We start from the raw sequence: 21656 nt of genomic DNA, 5'->3' as shown, positions 1-21656 counted from the left end.
ATGCCGCAAATGGTGGATACATATCATTACACATTTATCCAAATCTACAGAATATATAACACCAAGGATAAACCCTAAAGTAAACCATGGACTAAAATGATGTGTTAATGTACAGTCAATAATTGTAGCAAATGTTCCACTCCAGATTAGAACACTGACAGTAGGGTAAGCTGAGCATGTGTGAAAACAGGGTACATATCAGAACTCTCTGTTGTGTCCAATCAATTTTACTGTGAACCTAAAAGCTCTAGAAAACAAGTTTATCCAAAAAAGAAAGAAAGAAAGAAAGATTATCACCATGACCAAATGGGATATATCCCAGGAATGGTGTTTTACGTTGATTGATTTAATATAAAAAAATCAATCAACGTAACACATCACATTAATAGAACAAAGGACAAAAGCCACATGACCATCTCATTTGAGACAGAAAAGGCATTTGGCAAAAATCTATCACCTTTCATGATAAAACACTCAGAAAACTACAAATAGAAGGTAATTTCCCCAACATGAAGACCATATGTGAAAAACCAAGAGTTAATATAATAATCAATTGTGATGACAGAACAATGTAAATCAACTATAATAGAATAAAAACCTAAAAAAAATAATAATCAATGGAGAAAATAAAACTTCCCCCATAAGATCAGGGACAAGAAAAAATGTCCACTTGCACCACTGCTATTCAACACTGTGCTGGAAGTTCCAGCCAGAGCAATAAGACAAGCAATCATAATAAATCATAATAAAAAGTATCCAAATTGGACAGGAAGAAGTAAAACTATCTTTATTTGCATATAACATGATTCTACATATGGAAAATCCCAGAAACTCTACAACAAAGGTACTAAAGCTAATAAATTGAACAAAGTTGCAGGTTCCAAGATGAGCAAACAAAAAGCAGTTGCATAGCTGTCTTTCTATACACTGATAATGAACAAAGTGAAAAGGAAATTAAGAAAGGAATTCTATTTACAACTTCTAAAAGAAATATAACACTTAATTAGCATTAAATTTAACTAAGAGGTTAAAGATTTGTGCAGTAAAAACTAAAACACTGACAAAGAAAAGACCAAAATAAACAGAAAGACATCCTGTGTTCATGGGTCAGAAAACTTGACATTGTTAAGGTGTCAATACTACATAAAGTGATCAACAGGATCAATGCAGTCATTATCAAAATTCCAACAGCCTTTTTTGCAGAAATGGAAACGCCAATAATCAAATTCATATGGAATTGCAAGGCATCCCAAAAAGCAAAAATAATCTGCAAAGAAACAACATGAGAAGACTCACATTTCCCAATATTAAAACTTATTACAAACCTATAGTAATCAAAACAGTGTGATACTAGCAGGTGGACAGACATGTAGACCAAAGGAATACTACTGAAAATCTAGAAACAGATCTATAAATGCATTTACAGCCCATTGATTTCTGGCAAAAAATGCCAATTCCATTCAATAGGGAGACAACAGTCTATTGAACAAATGGTACTGGTACAACTCCACAACAAAAAAACCAAATAACCCAATGGAAAAATGGACAGAAGACCTGACCTAAACAGACATTTTTCCAAAGAAGACATACAGATAGTCAGTAGGTGCATGAAAAGATGCTCAACATCACTAATTATTAAGGAAATGCAAATCAAAACTACAATAATAAGGTACCACCTCACATTAGTCAGAATGGCCATCATTAACAAGTCTACAAACAACAAATGCCAGAAACGGTGTGGACAAAAGAGAACCCTCCTCCACTGTTGGTGGGAATGTAATTTGTACAACCCCTACGGAAAACAGTATGGAGGTTCCTCAGAAAACTAAATATAGAATTACCGTATGAAACAATAATCCCACTCTTGGCCACAGAGCTAGACAAAACTGTAATTTAAAATCATACATGCACTTCTATGTTCACTGCAGAACTATTCGCAATAGCCAAGACATGGAAACAACCTAAATGTCTATCAACAGATGAACAGATTAAGACGACGGTGGTATATATACACAATGGAATACTATTCAACCATAAAAAGAATGAAATAATACCATTTGCAGTAACATGGATGCAACTAGAGATTATCATACTAAGTGAGGTCAGAAAGTGAAGGACAAATACCATATCACTTATATGTGGAATCTAAAATATGGCATGTCTATGAGTCTGTTTCTATTTCAACAGAATAGAAACAGACTCACAGACATGGAGAACAGATGTGTGGTTGCCAAGTGGTAGGGGGAAGGGAGTGGGATGGACTGGGAATTTGGGTTTAGTAGAAACAAACTATTTTTTTTTTTTTTTGCAGTGAAGGACTTTATTTTTTTTTTTTGAAGCAAACTATTATATTTAGAATGGATAAACAATAAAGTCCTACAGTGCAGCACAGAGAACTATTTCCAATATCCTGGGATAGACCATAATATAAAGAATATAAAAAAAGAATACACACACATATATGTATAACTGAGTCATTTTTCTATACAGCAGAAATTGGCACAACACTGTAAATCAACTATTCTTTAATAAAAATGAAAATGAAACAAATCGTCCTGGGATAATTGATCTTCACATGCATAAGAATAAAGTTGAACCTCTAACTCACATCATCATATGTAAAAATTAACCCCAAACTGATCAAACCTAAATGTGAAAGCTAAAAGCATAAAACTCCTAAAAGAAAACAGGGGGAAAACTCCATGATATTAGATTTAGCAATAAGTTCTTAGGTATGACTTCAAAACCATGAGCAACCAAATAAATGAGACAGAGAGAGAGAATTACTTTATCAAATTTTATAACTTTTGTGTATCAAATGACATTATCTAGAAAGTGAAGCCAACCTACAGAATGGAAGAAAATATTGGCAAATCATTTACCTGATAACAGTGTAATATCCAGAACATACAGAGAACTCCTACAGCCAAACAACAACAAAAAACTCCAAGTAATTAAAAGAAGGCAAAGGACTTGAATATACATCTCTCCAAAGGTACGTGAATTGCCAGTAAACATTAAGAAAAATGCTCAACATCCCTAATCATCAGGAAAATATAAATGAAAACCACAATGGGATAATACTTTGCACCGATTAGAATTACCAAAACATACTAAAAAATAACAAGTGTTGACAAGAGTATGAAGAAATTGGAACTCTTGTGCATTGTTATTGAGAATATAAAATGGTACAGCCATTGTGAAAAACTGTGATATTTCCTCAAAAAAATAAAATTAAGATATGACTCAGGACTTATACAACTTGGTATATACCCAAAAAAACCTAATAACAGGGATTCAAACAAATACCTGTACACCAGCATTCACTGTAACATTATCTGCATATAGCCAGGTGGAAACAATCCAAGTATCCATCAGCATATGAATGACTAAAATGTAGTATACACATGCAATGTAGTATTACTCAGACATGAAAATTAAAACCAAGTTCTGATGCATGCTATAATATGAATGAACCTTGAAGACATTATGCTACTTAAAATAAGCCAGACTCAAAAGAACAAATATTATATGATTCCACTTTTATGACATATCTAGAATAACAAAATTCACAGAGACAGAGAGTAGATTAAAATTACCAAGGGCTTGAGGTAGGAAAGAAAAGGAATCTCTATTTGGGATGACTTGAAAATTTTTTGGAAAAGTTGGTGGCAACAGCTACATACATTAAGAATATATAGGAGTTCCCATCGTGGCGCAGTGGTTAACGAATCCGACTAAAAACCATGAGGTTGCGGGTTCGGTCCCTGCCCTTGCTCAGTGGGTTAATGATCCGGCGTTGCCGTGAGCTGTGGTGTAGGTTGCAGACGCGGCTCGATCCCGCGTTGCTGTGGCTCTGGCGTAGGCCGGTGGCTACAGCTCCAATTCAACCCCTAGCCTGGGAACCTCCATATGCCGCGGGAGCAGCCCAAGAAATAGCAACAACAACAACAACAACAAAAAAAAAAAGACAAAAGACAAAAAAAAAAAAAAAAAAAAAAGAATATAATTGGGGAATTCCGGTCGTGGCGTAGTGGTTAACGAATCCGACTAAAAACCATGAGGTTGCGGGTTCGGTCCCTGCCCTTGCTCAGTGGGTTAACGATCCGGCGTTGCCGTGAGCTGTGGTGTAGGTTGCAGACGCGGCTCGGATCCTGCGTTGCTGTGGCTCTGGTGTAGGCCAGGGGCTACAGCTCCAATTCGACGCCAGCCTGGGAACCTCCATATGCCGCGGGAGCGGCCCAAGAAATAGCAAAAAAAAAAACCAAAAACACAAAAAACAAAAAACAAACAAAAAAAAGAATATAATTGATGTCACTGCATTGTACACTTAAAAATGGTTAAATGGGAGTTCCCATCATGGCCCAATGGTTGACGAATCTGACTAGGAACCATGAGGTTGCAGGTTCGATCCCTGGCCTTGCTCAGTGGGTTAAAGATCCAGCATTGCTGTGAGCTGTGGTGTATAGGTCACAGACGCGGCTCAGATCCCATGTTGCTGTGGCTCTGGCATAGTAGGCCAGCAGCTACAGCTCCGATTAGACCCCTAGCCTGGGAACCTCCATGTGCCGAGGGAGCGGCCCTAGAAAAGGCAAAAAGACACACACACCAAAAAATGGTTAAATGACTAGTATCCATGAGGTGCCAAGTTCAACCTCTGGCCTTGCTCAGTGGGTTAAGGATCTGGCATTGCCGTGAGCTGTGGTGCAGGTCGCAGATGCAGATTGGTTCTGGTGTTGCTGAGTCTGTGGTGTAGCTACAGCAGCTACAGCTCCAATTCGACCCCTAGTCTAGGAACCTCCATATGCTGCAGGTGTGGCCCCGAAAAGATTTTTAAAAAAGAAAAGAAAATGGGCAGAAGACTAAACAGACATTTCTCCAAAGTGGCCAACAGGCACAGGAAGATGTTCAACATGACTAATTATTAGAGAAATTCAAATCAAAACTACAATGAGGTTATCACCTCACACCAGTCAGAATGGCCATTATCAAAGAGTCTACAGATAATTAATGCTGGAGAAGATGTGGAGAAAAGGGAGCCCTCCAACACTGCTGCTGGGAATGTAAATTGGTACAACCACCATGGAAAATAGTATGGAGGTTCCTCAGAAAACTAAATATAGAACTACCATATGACCCAGCAATCCCATTCCTGGGCATATATCTAGAAAAGACAAAAACTCTAACTAGAAAAGACAAATGCACTCCAACGTTCACAGCAGCACTATTCAAAATAGCCAACATAAAGAACCAACCTAAATGATAATAGAACCCAAGATAAAGAACCATCCAACAGATGAATGGATAAAGAAGACATGGTATATAATGGAATATTACTCGGCCACAAAAAAGAATGAAATAATGCCATCTGCAGCAACATGGATGGACCTAGAGATTATCATACTAAGTAAAGTAAGTCAGACAAGTATCATGATGTCATTCATATGTGGAATCTAAAAATAATACAAATGAACTTATTTATGAAACAGAAATAGACTCAGAGACACAGAAAACAAACTTACAGTTATCAAAGGGGAAAGAGGAGGAAAAGGATAAATAAAAGTATGGGATCAACAGATACATACAATTATACATAAAACAGACAAATAACAGGATTTATTATATAGAATAAGGAATTAAATTCAGTATCTTGTAATAAACCATCATGGAAAAGAACTGAAAAAGAAAACACACATACATGTTTATGTGTCTATGTGATTAACCACTTTGCTATGTATCTGCAACTAACTCAATATTATAAATCAACGACGGTTCAATAACAAAAAAAAGGTTAAAATAGCAAATTTTATATATATTTTTACAATAAAAAACATGTTTTAAAACCTTTTTCTAAATACAAGAAAGTGCCATGGCAGTAATAAATATGAGACTGTGTCAAAAAAGGAGGGTGGGTATCTGTCCCAAATAGGGATTCAAAGGAAATGTAAGAAGGAAAATAGTAAGGAGGGCAGCAGCACCCAGAGTCCGCAACCCCACCCAGAACACAACTGACTAAGGGTCCCCACCACCCAGCTGTGAAAGCAGGCCTCCGAAAAAGCAGACATTGTAAGCTGAGGAGAAAAGTTATCTATAAAGCCTTAAAAATCAGAGAACCATGAAAGAAGCATTTTGAGATGCTTATGTTAATTTTGAGAAATTAAAGAGAAAGGAGCTTTTGCAGCAACATATATTTGAGTGTCTCCTCTGACCATGGAAGGCCATGTCTGAGGAAGATGGGCACCCAGACCCAGGCAGCCCTGGTCCCCAATCACCCTTCCCCTTCCCCCACCAAGGTCTAGGAGAGCCTCTTCCTCCTACCTGAAGCCACCTTAGGCTGGTTGCCAACAATTCCAACAGTCCTCCCATTCATTCTTGCAAAACCAACAATGATGTTCTTGGCATAATTGGGCATGATCTCAAAAAAGTCTCGCTCGTCAACAATCTGCAACGATAAATTTACTCCTGAGCCCAAGATGATCAACAAGGTACAACGACACTGCAGAGTGACAGACATTTACACTACAGAACAATAAGCTGAAGAGCTCCCTCCCTCCCCACACAGGTTCCCCAAGGAGGCAGGAAGACAGGATGAGGCTGTGCCTCCTCCCTACAAGAGGGGAAAACACTTCTGCCTATTCCCTAGGAAAGGACAAACCAGTACAGCCTTTTTTGAAAAGTTCTATTTGAATGTAGCATGTTTATCACACTTTTTTTTTTTTTACCTTCTTTTGAAATCATTTCAAAACTCATAAAAATTTCCAGAATAGGAGTTCCCATTGTGGCTCAGTGGTAACAAACCCAGCTAGCATCCATAAGGACGTGGGTTCGATCCCTGGCCTCGCTCAATGAGTTAGGGATCCAGCATTGCCATGAGCTGTGGAGTAGGTTGCAGATGCCAATTGGATCCCACATTGCTGTGGCTCTGGTGTAGGCCAGTGGCTTATAGCTCTGATTTGACCACTAGCCTGGGAACTTTCACATGCTGCAGGAGTGGCCCTAAAAAGACAAAAAAACAAACAACAAACAAACAAAAAAAAAACCTTTCAGAATAGGACAAAAAAATTTAAATATCCTTCACCCAGATTCCCCATTTATTAATGTTTTACCACATAGTTTTATCGTTCCCTCTCCCTTCCTGCCTTCCCCACTTTTCTCTTAGCTTCTCAAGTATGTATATATGTATATATATGTTCTATAACTATACATATCACACAATTTTTTCCTAAACCATTTGAGAATAAGTTATAGACATACTGTCTCTTTACCTTTAAGTACCTAAGTTCCATCTCCAAAGAAGACATTCTCTTATATATCATCAGCAGTAATATTGTCAAAACCAGGAAATTAACATTAATATATTATATTATATTATAAAACCTTATTCAAACTTTGCCAGTTATTCCAACAATGTCCTTTCCAGCAACAAAACTCTAGTTCTACGACCTAACCCAAGATCACCTGGCACTTTCAGTGGTCATGTCTCTTCAGCCTCCCTTAATTTTTTCCCCTCAACCTTTGTCTTTCAAGTTCATGACATCTGTGAAGACTACAGATCAGTTATTTGGTTATTTGTCTATTTGGGTTTCATGTTTCTTCATGTTTAATTTCAGGTTAAGCATTTTTGGCAGAAGATCACAGAAGTGACCCTGCCAAGTGAATTACATCGAACAGCACATGAATGTCCATTAATGGTGATAAATAGGCCAGGCTTGTCTGTAAAGTCATTATTTCTCTACTCGTAATTACCAAGCATTTTGTGGGGAAATACTCTGAAATTTTGTAAAAATCCTATTCTTCTCCAATCTTTCACCCAGAAGGTTTAGTTAATAGCCCGTGATGATTCTTGCCTATCAACCCAATTATTGCCATGATAGTTGCCAAATGAATTCTCTAACTCCACTTTCCCTTCTCTATTACTTGGCATTATACCATCAGAGATAACTCTGCATTCCCCAATTACTTTTGGGAAATCCACAGAATGAAGTTACAGGTTTTTCTTTTGTTAAGTGGACTGTAACCTTTACCAACATTATTTATGTTCATATTGTCCCATTTTTGACCATGAGAGCTTATTCAAGGTGGATCCGATGCCCTTTGATGCTTCTCCATCATTCTTTGAGCAAGACCTTACATTCTGGAATTACCTTACTTTCAGGTTAATCTTATATTTTTTCCTGACCAAGCCTAGAATCAGCCATTTCTCCAAGGGACCTGGGTGCAAGGGTTGGGAGGGGGGATAAATGACTGCGTCTAAGCAGCTTTCCCAGAGCACAGAGCTAGGAAACACACACATGCACATAAACACTCTCATTTTCATTTCTGTAAGTAATAAGAAAACCAGGGGTTCATACTGCTAACACAATTTTAGACCAATTCAACTACTAGGTTCATTCTAATATGCCCCCCTTTCCAAACCATAACTCATTTCTCCTACAGTGGACATAACTTCCATTATCCCTTATTACTCAATCCTCAAATACAAATGAAATACTTTCAGAACTGCTAATCCATATGATTGCAAAAAAAAAAAAAAAGCTAAAATTCAGTATTTATTCATAACTATTTCTGTTGTTAAGACTAAAGGAAATAGTCAAAATACTGTATTCAAAAGTTAATTATGTGAAACACAGCCAAATTCATTTGTTTTTATTGTAAAGGTTTACCCCAGTCTTGATTTCTTTTTTTAATATATAAAAATTAATATAGTTTCGGAGTTCTTGTAATGGCACAACAGAAAAGAATCCAACTAGGAACCATGAGGTTGCAGGTTCAATTCCTGGACTTGCTCAGTGGGTTAAGGATCTGGCATTGCAGTGAGCTGTGGTATAGGTCACAGGTGTGGCTGTGGCTGTGGCTTAGTCCAGAAGCTGTAGCTCTGATTGGACCCCCAGACTGGGAACCTCCATATGCTCTGGCTGCAGCCCTAAAAAGCAAAAAAAAAAAAAAAAGCAAAAAAAAAGAATGTAGTTTAACAAACTGACATAACATTGTAAATAAAACTTTTTAAAAATTACATTTGCTTAAAATACATATATATAGTTTAACAGTATCACTCCCCATTCCTTCTACTTAATTATTAATGTCATCATTTTCTGATTTATCTTGTGTGTATTGCAGAAATGAGTAAATACAGTCAGAGCTTTTTAATTCCCCTTCTACACTAAATGAAAGGAAACAAACCACAGATACTCTCTTACACTCCAAGTTTATTCACTTAACAAATCACTCCATATCAGTCCACTGAGCACTCCCTCACTCTTTTTCATTCTTGCATAGTACTCTATTGTGTGGATATAGCAAAGTTTATTCACCAATTTCCTATGCATTATTTATATTATTTTGACACACTCAGGTCGTTTAGAATATTTCATAACCAGAAACAACACTGTAACAGTAGTACCCTACCCTGTGCAGATATACTTTTGTCTGGTGGGAAGTATATCTTCAGAGTCAAGTCCTAGAAGTGGAACTGCTAGGGAGGGGTAAGTTTTAGATACATCCCTACCAGCAATGTATAAGAGTGTCTGCTTCTTCATGGACCCATCATGGAAAGTATTTTCAAGTTTTTTTCATTTGGGGCCAATCTGACAGAGAAATAATTTAGCATAACTTTAATTTGCACTTGTAGCATTATGAATAAAGCTGAACTTCTTCCCAATATGTGTAAAGTCCATTTTACCTTTTCTGTGAGCTCTCTATTCCTGGTTTTTGCCTGTTTTTCTATCAATTTTAGTCCTTATCTGCTCAATTTTTTTTTAACACTTTAGGGCCACACCCATGGCCTGTGGAGGTTCCCACACACAGACTTTCATGCACACTGGGTCCCAGAGCAAAATGAAGGCTCCACAGGAATCTGGGTCAGACCTGACTACAGTTCTTAGAGGATCTCCTGGGAAACAGTGGGTGACTGTGGCATGTTGTGGGGGAAGGATATTGGAGGCAAAGCTCTTGGGAATATTCATCAGTGTGCATTTCTCTGGAAGTGGCCATTTTGGGAAAATCTGGCCCTACCCATCAGCACTGAGAAACCCCAGGCCAAACAATAATCCAAGTGGGATCACAGCTCCACCCATCAGTGAACAGCTGCCTAAAGACTGCCCCCCAGAAACACAGCCAACTCTAATCTCACCCAGAGACAAAGTCCCACACACCAAAGGGAGAGGAATCAGCCCCACCTACCAGTGGGCAGGCACCAGTCCCTCCCATCAGGAAGCCTACAGCAAGTCCCTGTACCAATTTCAGCCAAGACATCAGAAGTAAGAGAAGCTACAACTCAATTATCTGCAAAAAGGAGACTATACCAAAAACCTGTAAAAATGAAAAGGCAGAGAATTATTGCTCAGATAAGGGAACAAGAAGAAAAAAAAAAAGAAAAAAGAAAAACAGCTAAGTGATCTGGAGATTCTCAGCCTCCAGGAAAAAGACTTTAGACTTATGATGCTGAAGATGATGCAAGACATTGGAAATAAACTGGAGGCAAAGACTGTAACTTACAGCAAACACTGAGCAAAGAAATACAAGATTTAAAACTTAAGCAAGTAGAGATATAAAATATAATAATTGAAATAAAAAATTTATTAGAAGCAACCAATAGCAGAACACAGGAGGTAGAAGAATGAAAAAGCAAGGTAGAGGACACACTAGTGGAAATCACTGATGTAGAGCAGAAAAGAGAAAAAGGACTGAAAAGAAATGAAGAGAGTCTCAGAGAACTCCGAGACAACATTAAATGCACCAACGACTATATTACAGGGGTGTCAGAAAGAGGAGAGAAAGGGACAGAAAAAACATCTGAAGAGATAATAGCCAAAAACTTCCCTAACATGGGAAAGGAACCACTCACTCAAATCCAGTAAGCACAAGTACCATATAAAATAAACCCAAGGAGGAACCCCCCGAGACACATAATCAAACTGACCAAAATTAAAGACAAAGAGAAAATACTGAAAACAGCTAAGAAAAAGAACAAGTAACATACAAGGGAACCCCAATAAGGTTATCGGCAGATTTTTCAACAGAAACTCTGCAGGCCAGAAGGGAGTGGCATGATATACGCAACGTGATGAAAGGAAAAAACCTCCAACCAAGATTACTTTACCCAGCAAGTCTCTCATTCAGATGTGAAGGAGAAATCAAGAGCTTTACAGATACACAAAAGCTAAGAGAATTCAGCAACACTAAACCAGCCTTACAACAAATACTAAAGGAACTTCTCCAGACAGAAAAGAAAAGGCAGCAATAGAAATAAAAGGCTAATCTTGGAGGGATCAAAATGGTGGAAGAGTAAGACGTGGTGCTGACCTTCTCCCACAAACACATTAAAAAAAAAACATGTATAACAATTCTCGCAGAACATCTACTGAATGCTGGCAGAAGACCTTCAATCTCCAAAATGGGCAAGAAACCCTCCACATACCTGGGTAGAACAAAAGGAATTTTAAAAAGAGAGAGAGAGAGAAAAGGAATCACTTGGGGAATAGCACTCCTGAGACGGCACTGTTAAGGAAGAAAGGAACCCACACCCTGGGAATCTACCTAACCGAGAGGGAGCTTGGCCAAGGCAGCGGGACCTCAAAAGTTTCAAAGAAAAGCACAGGAGCTGGACTGAAGATGGCAAAGCAGAGAGACAGCCACACAGACCATCCTTACCACCGCCCCAGACACTCGGGCAGGAACTGGGTGCTGAAACTCGGGCTCAGGAGGTCAGTTCCAGGGAGAGGACTAGAGTTGGCTGTGTGGAGACAGTCTGAGGGGCCAGGGAGCAGTGTGCTATGGGCTGGGGAGCAGAACGCCACAGCCAAGGGAATGCAGAAGGAGGTCTGGGTCCACAGGAGAAGAAGCAAGGCACCATTGTTGGGAAGGGTGAGAGGACGAGGGGCAGATAACCACAGGAATATCTTTCCCTGTGCACATGTGGATTCTCAGAGGGGAGGACACCTCTCATGCAGGCTACAGGTGGCTAGGCAACTCTTGCCCAGGCTAAGGCAGCAGGGATGCTAAGTGTAACACAGCCCCTCTTACATGGTCTACAGGCAGTGGGGGCAAACCACAGCAGTCATCTCAGACATCAGATGTGGACATAGCCTGCCTCCACTAGGGGTCCATGAACAGGCACCGTCTGTGTTTCCAGTCACCTCAGAGGTCGGCACAGAGGAAGGCATTGCAACCGAGTACCACCTATTGTTGCTCTCACTCCCCTGGGAACGCATATGCCCTGCTGATGCCACTGCCAAATGCTCTGGGTGTCACCTACACCTGACTGAAAATCACTGCCACTTCCCAGGGCCCTGCAACTAGGAGCAGCCTGCACCACCTCCCTGTAGCTCCTTGCCTCTGTCAAGGGCCCAGCAACCAGGCACTGGCTACTAGCCCGGCCCACTGCCTACATCTCCCTGGAAGCACACACAGCACCCTATCAAGCCTGCACACACTGAGGAAGAAGACACAGAAGCAGCCCTGAGGCCAAAAATAAATAGTAAGTCCTCACATAATACCTGGGGCACTCTCACTCTCACATATAAACAGCCCTCCAAGATTATAGTAGTTGTTTTCCCTAAACTCACAGAATAAGAAAAATATAAGCAAAATGAAGAAGCTCAGGAACCATTAAAAGAATAGGAGGGATTTCCCGTCATGGCACAGCAGAAACGAATCGGACTAGGAACCATGAGGTTACAGTTCAATCCCTGGCCTCGCTCAGCAGGTTCAGGATCTGGTGTTGCCGTGAGCTGTGGTGTAGGTTGCAGATACAGCTCAGATCTGCAGTTGCTGTGGCTGTGGTGTAGGCTGGCGGCTGCAGCTCCAGTTGAACCCCTAGCCTGGGAACCTCCATATACCACAGGTGCAGCCCTCAAAAAAAAAAAAAGCATAAAAGAACAGGATAATTCCCCTGAAGAAGCAAAAAATGAAACAGACTTCTGGCATTCTAACGACACTGAGTTAAAAAATGAGAGCATGAAAATACTGAAGGAAGTAAGAGTGAATATGAAGGAATTAAGAGCAAATATGAACAGTAATACAGATCACTGTAGAAAGGAACTAGAAAATATACAGAGGAACCAAGAAAAATTAGCATATTCATTTGCAGAGATGCAAGGTGAGTTAAAGGCATTGAAGAGTAAAATGAATAATGCAGAGGAACAGATTAGTGACTTGGAAGACAGAATAACGGAAATCACCCAATCAGAAGCACAGAAGAAAACTAAATGAAAAAATATGAAAGCAATGTAAGAGATCTATGGAACAATATAAAGTGGGCCAATCTATGTATAATGGGGATTCCAGAAGGAGAGGAAAAAGAAAAGGGGTTTGAAAATATATTTGAAGAAATTATGGCTGAAAACTTTCCAAATCTAAAGGAAACAGTTATCAAGATACAAGAAACACAGAGGGCCCCAAACAAGCTGAACCCAAAAAGACACACATCAGGACATTTTATATTAAAAACAGCAAAAGTTAAAGAGAGGATTCTAAAGGCAGCAAGAGAAAAACAAAGACTTACTTATAAGGGAATCCCCATGAGGCTATCAGCTGACTTCTCTACAGAAACACTACATGCCATAAGAGAGTGGCAAGATATATTCAAAGTCTAAAAAGGGAAATATTTGCAGACTAGAATACTCTACCCAGTGAGAATATCATGTAAATTAGAAAGAAAAATAGGAGTTCCCGTCGTGGCGCAGTGGTTAACGAATCCGACTAGGAACCATGAGGTTGTGGGTTCGATCCCTGCCCTTGCTCAGTGGGTTAAGGATCCGGCGTTGCCGTGAGCTGTGGTGTGGGTTGCAGACTCGGCTCGGATCCTGCGTTGCTGTGGCTCTGGCGTAGGCTGGCAGCTACAGCTCTGATTCGACCCCTAGCCAGGGAACCTCCATATGCCGTGGAAGCAGCCCAAGAAATGGCAAAAAGACAAAAAAAAAAAAAAAAAAAAAAAAAAAAAGGAAAAATAAAGAATTTCTACAACAAACAGAAACTAAAAGAGTACAGTACTACTAAACCTATTCTAAATGATATACTGAAAGGGCTCCTCTAAATAAAAAAGAAGTGGGAAATAGGATGGAGGCAATCACAATTGGAAAGCAAACACTTGGGGGCTCTTCTCCCACACTCCCAGAAGTCCTGGGAGCTATTGCTTTCCTGAAATAAAAACTTTGCTCGCTTGCTGTGTGTTCACAGAGTTCATTCTTGGACTGCATGAACAAGAACCAGGATTCTGGTAAAATCTTTCCGGCATCATCTTTTGGGGGTTCATCCAGGATCCAATCCAATACACCAGTGCTCACACAATAAGCGGCAGCAAGCTTGTGCTTTCTACTTTGTTCAGTTTCATTTCCCTCTGAAAGGCGGGTGAATGTGTGAATGAGTGCACAAGCCTGAGATGTGTCCTGGACACGAAGTGAGTGCAGAGTCTCGAAACGTGGTTCTGTTTAAGCTCCTGAGCGACTTCATATGGCTAAAAGGCAACCCTTTGAGTCTAAAAGGGCCAGGAGTCCCATTGGCGGTTTATACCATCCTGCAATATGCCAAGAGGCACCAGATGGGGTGTCCCAAGAGGGAGATGGCTGGAGACAGATAAAGTGAGTCAAGAGGCAAACTTTCCTTCCCATTCCCCCAATCCTGTAATCTCGTCTCTCTATGTACTCTATGGCCTTTGCAAAGCATTTGGGAAATCACAGGTTACTATATGACTGAAGGTTAGCAATTGTTGAAAGGCATGTGAGGAACAAAAATGTTGTTTTTGTAAATTCTTGAAGAGTGATAAAGGGTTCAAAGTAGCCGTCTCTAACCCCTTAGGAGACTCTCACTCCGCCTTCCCTGCTTCCTACAATATGTTAGGAGCCAGCAATTTACAGTAAATGATATCAGTTGAGTGGCCAGAGTCCAATTTTAATAGAAATCTTTTAGTGGTATCCCTAAGAGGACAAGACACAAGGACATCCCTTGCACTGTGGGAGGGAAAAAAAAATGCTAAGGGTTATATGGACAAAAGTCCTCATAAGCCAGTTCTGTAAGCTTAGGGAGTTCCCCTTGAATCTTAAGTACATCCCATCGTATGGTACTTCTGGCCTTTCACCCCTTGCTATTTTTAGCTAGTTAGTACTCCTTGGGCTTTAGGCCAATTGATACCACCTCTTCTATGACTTCGGCCTTGTCTCCTATGCTGGGCTTGGTCACTGTTATATTCTTCTCATCAAGTGATGCCCAATCTCCTTAGCAGTCCTTTAAAGGGCTCGACTAATCCGATCCTTTTTCCTTTGCTATTACCTCAAATGGAGCTGTGGGGGCAAAAGAAACAGATCTCTTGATGTTAAGACTTCCCTGAATTGTTACCATACCTGTGAGGAAGGAGTTCATAACTAATATTCATCCGAATTAGGCCAAGTGTTTAGTCTCAGAGCCCAGACATGGTCACTTTTGCTCTTTGCTATTTACTTTCCCCCTGGTTGGAGAAAGTGACAGCCAGCTTACCAGTTAACTATGGCTTAGGAACTTTCCTATATTAACAGAGAGCATGTCAGAGCGAGCATCTTAGGTTTGAAAGCTCAGGACAGGGCCTGTACGCCTGGGTTTTCTTCACCCCTGTCCAGAGACAGACAATGCACAGGGATGATGGGAGAATAGGCTACACTGATAAGGAGTGGTTAATTCCAGTCAGCCTAAGGTCAGAAGGGAATTTGACCACTAACGTCTAGCTGCTCTGTACAAGAGAGGGGACACCCTCACACAACGGAGAAAGGACAACCGGCATTGGACACTGGTCTTTTTCTCTTTTTCAGATGGGAACCACATCCTTGAGCCTGGTGCACTCCTCAATAGCAAGTCCTCTGACATGTGCTTTGAAAAACTGGGAAAAGTCTGACCCTCAAACTATGAGAAGGAAAAATTTAGTTTTCTTTTCCATGAAAGCCTGGCCACTATATAACACGTTGGAAAGGAATCACCTATATAAGCCAGTATACAGAACTAAAAGGAAAAATAAAAAAACACCTTTTATACAAATGATGATAAACACAAGAAACAGCAAAAGTACAAACATGACGATGTCAAAAAAGTACTTCAAAATCATAAAATGTGGGGAAGGAAAGTAAAAAAAACCTAGACTCTTTGTCTCACAATGTGTTTGAGCCTATATGACTACCAAGCTAAAACAAGCAGATATAGGAGGAGTTAAAATACTTGAAAAACAGGGCAGCCACAAATCAAAACCAAACAATATACTCACAAAACCTAAAAAGAAGAGGACACAAGCATAAAATCAAAGGAAATCATCCAACCAAAAAAAGAAAGGAACAAAAAAGTAACACAGACTCGAGTGGAAAACAAGGTATAAAATGGCAATAAATACATATCTATCAATAATTATCTTAAATGTCAATGGACTGAAGGCTCCAATCGAAAGACACAGAGTGACAGACTGGATAAAAAAACAAGACCCGGAGTTCCCATCGTGGCTCAGTGGTTAACAAATCCGACTAGGAACCATGAGGTTGCAGGTTCAATCCCTGGCCTTGCTCAGTGGGTTAAGGATCCAGCATTGCCGTGAGCTGTGGCAGCTGTGGTCGAAGACGCGGCTTGGATCCATTGCTGTGGCTCTGGCATAGGCCAGCGGCTACAGCTCCAATTCGACCCCTAGCCTGGGAAACTCTATATGCTGTGGGAGTGGCCCAAGAAAATGGCAAAAAGACAAAAACACCAAAAAAAAAAAAAAAGACCCTACAATATGCTGTCTCCAAGAGATTTGCCTTAGAGCAAAGGACACATATAAATTGAAAGTGAGGGGATGGAAAGAGATATTTCATGTGAATGGAAAAAGACAGGAAAGAAAGTATATCAGACAAAATGGACTTTAAAATGAAGGCCATAATGAAGACAAAAAGGACACTAATGATAAAAGGATCCATTCAAGAAGAGGATCAAGAAGAGATGTTGTTTACAATCGTCAACACCTCTAATATAGGAGCACCCAGATACATAAAACACATATTGACATAAAAGGAGAAATTGATGGGAATACAATAATAGTAGGAGACTGTTAACACCCTGCTCACATCAATGGACAGATCTTCTAAACAGAAAATCAATAAGGCAACAGAGATTGTAAATGACACAATAGAAAACTTAGACTTAACTGACAGCTTTAGGACATTACATGCAAAAAAATCAGAATACACATTCTTTTAGGTATACATGGAACATTCTCAAGAACTGACCGCATACTGGGGCACAAAACTAGCCTCAACACATTTAGAAGTAATGGAAATTATTTCAAGTACCTTCTCTGACCACAATGGCATGAAACTAGAAATCAACCACAGGAAAAGAAATGAGAAAAAACTGACTACATGGAGACTAAACAACATGCTACTAAAAAACCAATGGGTCAATGAGGAAATCAAAAAGGAAATTAATAATACCTCGAGGCAAATGATAATGAAGACAAAGCCATTCAAAATATGGGATGTGGAGTGATTGTTGCTGCCGCCACCAGGCCCATGCCACCAGAGCCATGCCGAGGAGCCACCACTGCTGCCAGGGATGGAGCCCAGATCTTGAATTGAGTGCAGCAACGTGCAACACCTCTGCACAGGGCCACCCAGCAAGCTGAGGTGTCCACACAGCTGCTTCCCATGAAAAACACAGGCCTCAAATGCAGGGAGCGAGGCCTCTGCATGCGGCTCCCCATACGTGTGTGAAACCAGATTAAATGCCAAAGAAATAAAAGGCTTGCGGTAACGTCATATTGGGATTGGAAAAAACATATTCAACTATCAGGATTTTAAAACTTTATTTGAGATGGGACTAAGAATAGAAGGACTGGAGCTCAACTTCTCTCCTAAAAACAACAAAATTCACAACTAAAGGCTGAGCAATCTTCAACCAAATGGACTGGAAACCTTAAAAAAGATACCCTACTCCAGAAGAAAAAGAGGAGGACACATCAAGAGGTAGGAGGGTCGATTTCGTGATATAAACAACCCCATACCTCTTGAGTGGGAAGCTCCAAAGACTGGAAACTGGTTCACAGAGACTCACCTACAGGAGTGAGAGTTCTGAGCCACACATCAAACTCTCTCATGTGGGGATCTGGCACGGAGAGAAAGAGCCCCGGAGCATCTGGCATTGAAGGCCAGTGGGGCTTGTGCACAGAAACTCCATGGGACTGGGGGAAATGGAGACCCCATTCTTAAAAGGCACACACGGACTTTCACGTGCACTGGGTCCCAGGGCAAAGCAAAGTCTCCATGGGAATCTGTGTCAAACCTGACTGAAGTTCTTAGAGGATATCCTGGGGAAACAGGGGTGAATGTGGCTTGTTGTGAGGGAAGGACATTGGCAGCAAAGCCCTTGGGAATATTCAGCAGCCCTGTCTTTCTCTGGAGGTGGCCATTTCTTTCTCTGGAGGTGGCCATTTTGGGAAAATGTCACCTGCAGAGAAGCCCCAGGGCAAACAACAACCCAGGTGGGATCACAGCCCCACCCCTCAGTAAACAGGCTACCTAAAGACCCCTCAGGCACACAGATGCCTCTAATCCCATCCAGAGAGACTAGCCCCACCCACCAGAGGGATTAGAATCAGCTCCACCTACCAGTGAGCAGGCATCAGCCCCTCTCCTCAGGAATCCTACAGCAAGCCCCCACACCAACTTCAGCTACAAAAGGGCAGACACCAGAAGTAAGAGAGGCTACAACTCTACTATCTGTAAAAAAGTCACCACACCAAAAACCTATAAAAATGAAAAGACAGAGAACTATAACTCACATGAGGGAGAAAGGAAAAACCCCAGAAAATCAGCTAAGTGGTCAGGAGAGTCTCAGCTTCCAGGAAAAAGACTTTAGACTGTTGATGCTGAAGATGATGCAAGACATTGGAAACAAACTGGAGGCAAAGATGGATAACTTACAGGAAACACTGACCAAAGAGATACAAGATATAAAACTTAAACAAGAAGAGATGCAAAATACAATAACTGAAATAAAAAATTCACTAGAAGCAGCTAACAGCACAATACAGGGCGCAGAAGAACAAATAAGCAAGGTGGAGGACAGAGTAGTGGAAATTACGAATGCAGAAAAGAAAAGAGAAAAAAGATTGAAAACAAATGAAGAGAGTCTCAGAGAACTCTGGGACAACATTAATCGCACCAACATCCGTATTATAGGGGTGCCAGAAGGAGAAGAGAGAGAGAAGGAGACAGAAAAAATATTCCAAGAGACAATAGCCGAAAACTTCCCTAACATGGGAAAGGAACCACTCACTCAAATCCAAGAAGCACAATGAGTAGCATATAAAATAAACCAAAGGAGGTACACCCCGAGAAGGAGAAATCAAAACCTTCACAGATAAGCAAAAGCTGAGAGAATTCAGCAACACTAAACCAGCCTTACAACAAATACTAAAGGAACTTCTCTAGGCAGAAAAGAACAAGAGAAGAGGGAAAGAAAAAAGAGCAGCAAAAACAAATCCAAAGCAATTCATAAAATGGCAATAAGAACATATACATATCAACAATTACAAATGGTAATGGACTAAACGCTCCAACCAAAAGACACAGGCTGGCTGAATGGATACAAAAACAAGACTCATATATATGCTATTTTCAAGAGACCCACTTCACTTCTAGGGACACATACAAATTGAAAGTGAGAGGATGGAAGAAAATATTTCATGCAAACGGCTATCAAAAGAAAGCTGGACTTAGCAATACACATATCAGACAAAATAGACTTTAAAATGAAGAGTATTTTAAGAGACAAAGAAGGACATTACATAATGATCAAAGGATCAATCCAAGAAGATGATATAACAATTTTAAATACCTACACACTCAAAATAGGTTCACCACAATATATAAGGCAACTGCTAACAACCTTAAAAGGACAAATCAACAATAACACAACAATAGTGGGGGACTTTAACACCCCACTCACAGCAACCAGACAGAAAATCATTAAGGAAACACAGGACCTGAATAATGCATTAAACCAGATGGACTTAATAGCTATTTATAGAACATTCCATCCAAAAGCAACAGAATACACATTCTTCTCAAGTGCACATGGAACATTCTCTAAGATTGAACATATCCTAGGCTACAAATCCAACCTCGGTAACTTTAAGAAAATTGAAATCATATCAAGCATCTTTTCCAACCACAACACTATACAACTGGCAATCAACAACAAGAAAAAAATCTGCAAAAAACATAAACACGTGGAGACTAAACAACCAACAGATCATTGAAGCAACCAAAGAGGAAATTAAAAAATACCTAGAGCAAATGACAACAAAGATACGACACTCCAAAACCTATGGGATGCAGCAAAAGCCATTGTAAGAGCAAAATTCATAGCAATACAACCCCACCTCAGGAAACAAGAAAAAGCTCAAATAAACAAGCTAACTTTACATCTAAAGCAGCTCGAGAGAGAACAGACAAGACCTAAAGTTAGTAGAAGGAAAGAAATCATAAAGATCAGAGCAGAAATCAATGAAACAGAAACAAAGAAAACCATAGAAAAGATCAATGAAACAAAAAGCTGGTTCTTTGAAAAGATCAACAAAATTGATAAACCCTTAGCAAGAATTCTCAAGAAAAAAAGAGAGAGGACTAAAATCAATAAAATTAGAAATGAAAAAGGAGAAGTAACAACAGACATCACAGAAATACAAAGGATCATAAGAGACTACTACTATATGCAACTATATGCCAATAAAACAGAAAACCTAGAAGAAATGGACAACTTCTTAGAAAAGTACAATCTTCCAAGACTAAACCAAGATGAAATAGAAAAGATGAACGGACCAATCACAAGAACTGAAATTGAAACTGTGATTTAAAAACTTCCAACAGGAGTTCCCGTCGTGGCGCAGTGGTTAACGAATCCAACTAGGAACCATGAGGTTGCAGGTTCGGTCCCTGCCCTTGCTCAGTGGGTTAATGATCCGGCGTTGCCGTGAGCTGTGGTGTAGATTGCAGACGCGGCTCGGATCCCGCATTGCTGTGGCTCTGGTGTAGGCCGGTGGCTACAGCTCCGATTCAACCCCTAGCCTGGGAACCTCCATATGCCACAGGAGCGGCCCAAGAAATAGCAACAACAACAACAACAAAAAAAAAAACTTCCAACAAACAAAAGTCCAGGACCAGAGGGCTTCACAGGCAAATTCAATCAAACATTTAGAGAAGAGCTAACACCTATCCTTCTGAAACTATTTTTAAAAAATTGCAGAGGAAGGGATACTCCCAAACTCATTCTATGAGGCCACCATCACCCTGATACCAAAACCAGACAAAGACTCCACAACAAAAGAAAACTACAGGCCAATTTCACTCATGAACATAAATGCAAAAATCCTCAACAAAATACTGGCAAACCACATCCAACAATACATTAAAAGGATTGTACATCATGATCAAGTGGGATTTATCCCAGGGATGCAAGGGTTCTTCAATATCAGCAAATCCATCAGTGTGATACACATCAACAAACTGAAGAATAAAAACCATATGATCCTCTCAATGGATGCAGAAAGAGCCTTTGACAAAATCCAACACCCATTTCTGATAAAAACCCTTCAGAAAGTGGGCATAGCAGGAACCTACCTCAACATAATACAGGCTATATATGACAAACCCACAGCGAACATCATTCTCAAT

General features: G+C 40.2%; 1 protein-coding gene across 1 annotated transcript in view; it reads right to left on the bottom strand.

Moving 5' to 3' along the window:
- PCCB (propionyl-CoA carboxylase beta subunit) overlaps positions 1-21656 on the bottom strand; it is a 97299-nt gene that overhangs the window by 18943 nt on the left and 56700 nt on the right. The window contains 1 exon segment of the mRNA NM_213901.1: positions 6319-6442. Within this exon segment, the coding sequence (NP_999066.1) occupies positions 6319-6442 (124 nt within the window).

Source organism: Sus scrofa, chromosome 13 (assembly GCF_000003025.6).
Source record: "Sus scrofa isolate TJ Tabasco breed Duroc chromosome 13, Sscrofa11.1, whole genome shotgun sequence".
NCBI lineage: Eukaryota > Metazoa > Chordata > Mammalia > Artiodactyla > Suidae > Sus > Sus scrofa.
Note: the sequence above shows the minus strand (reverse complement) of the source record. Positions and strands in the feature narration are given on the sequence as shown.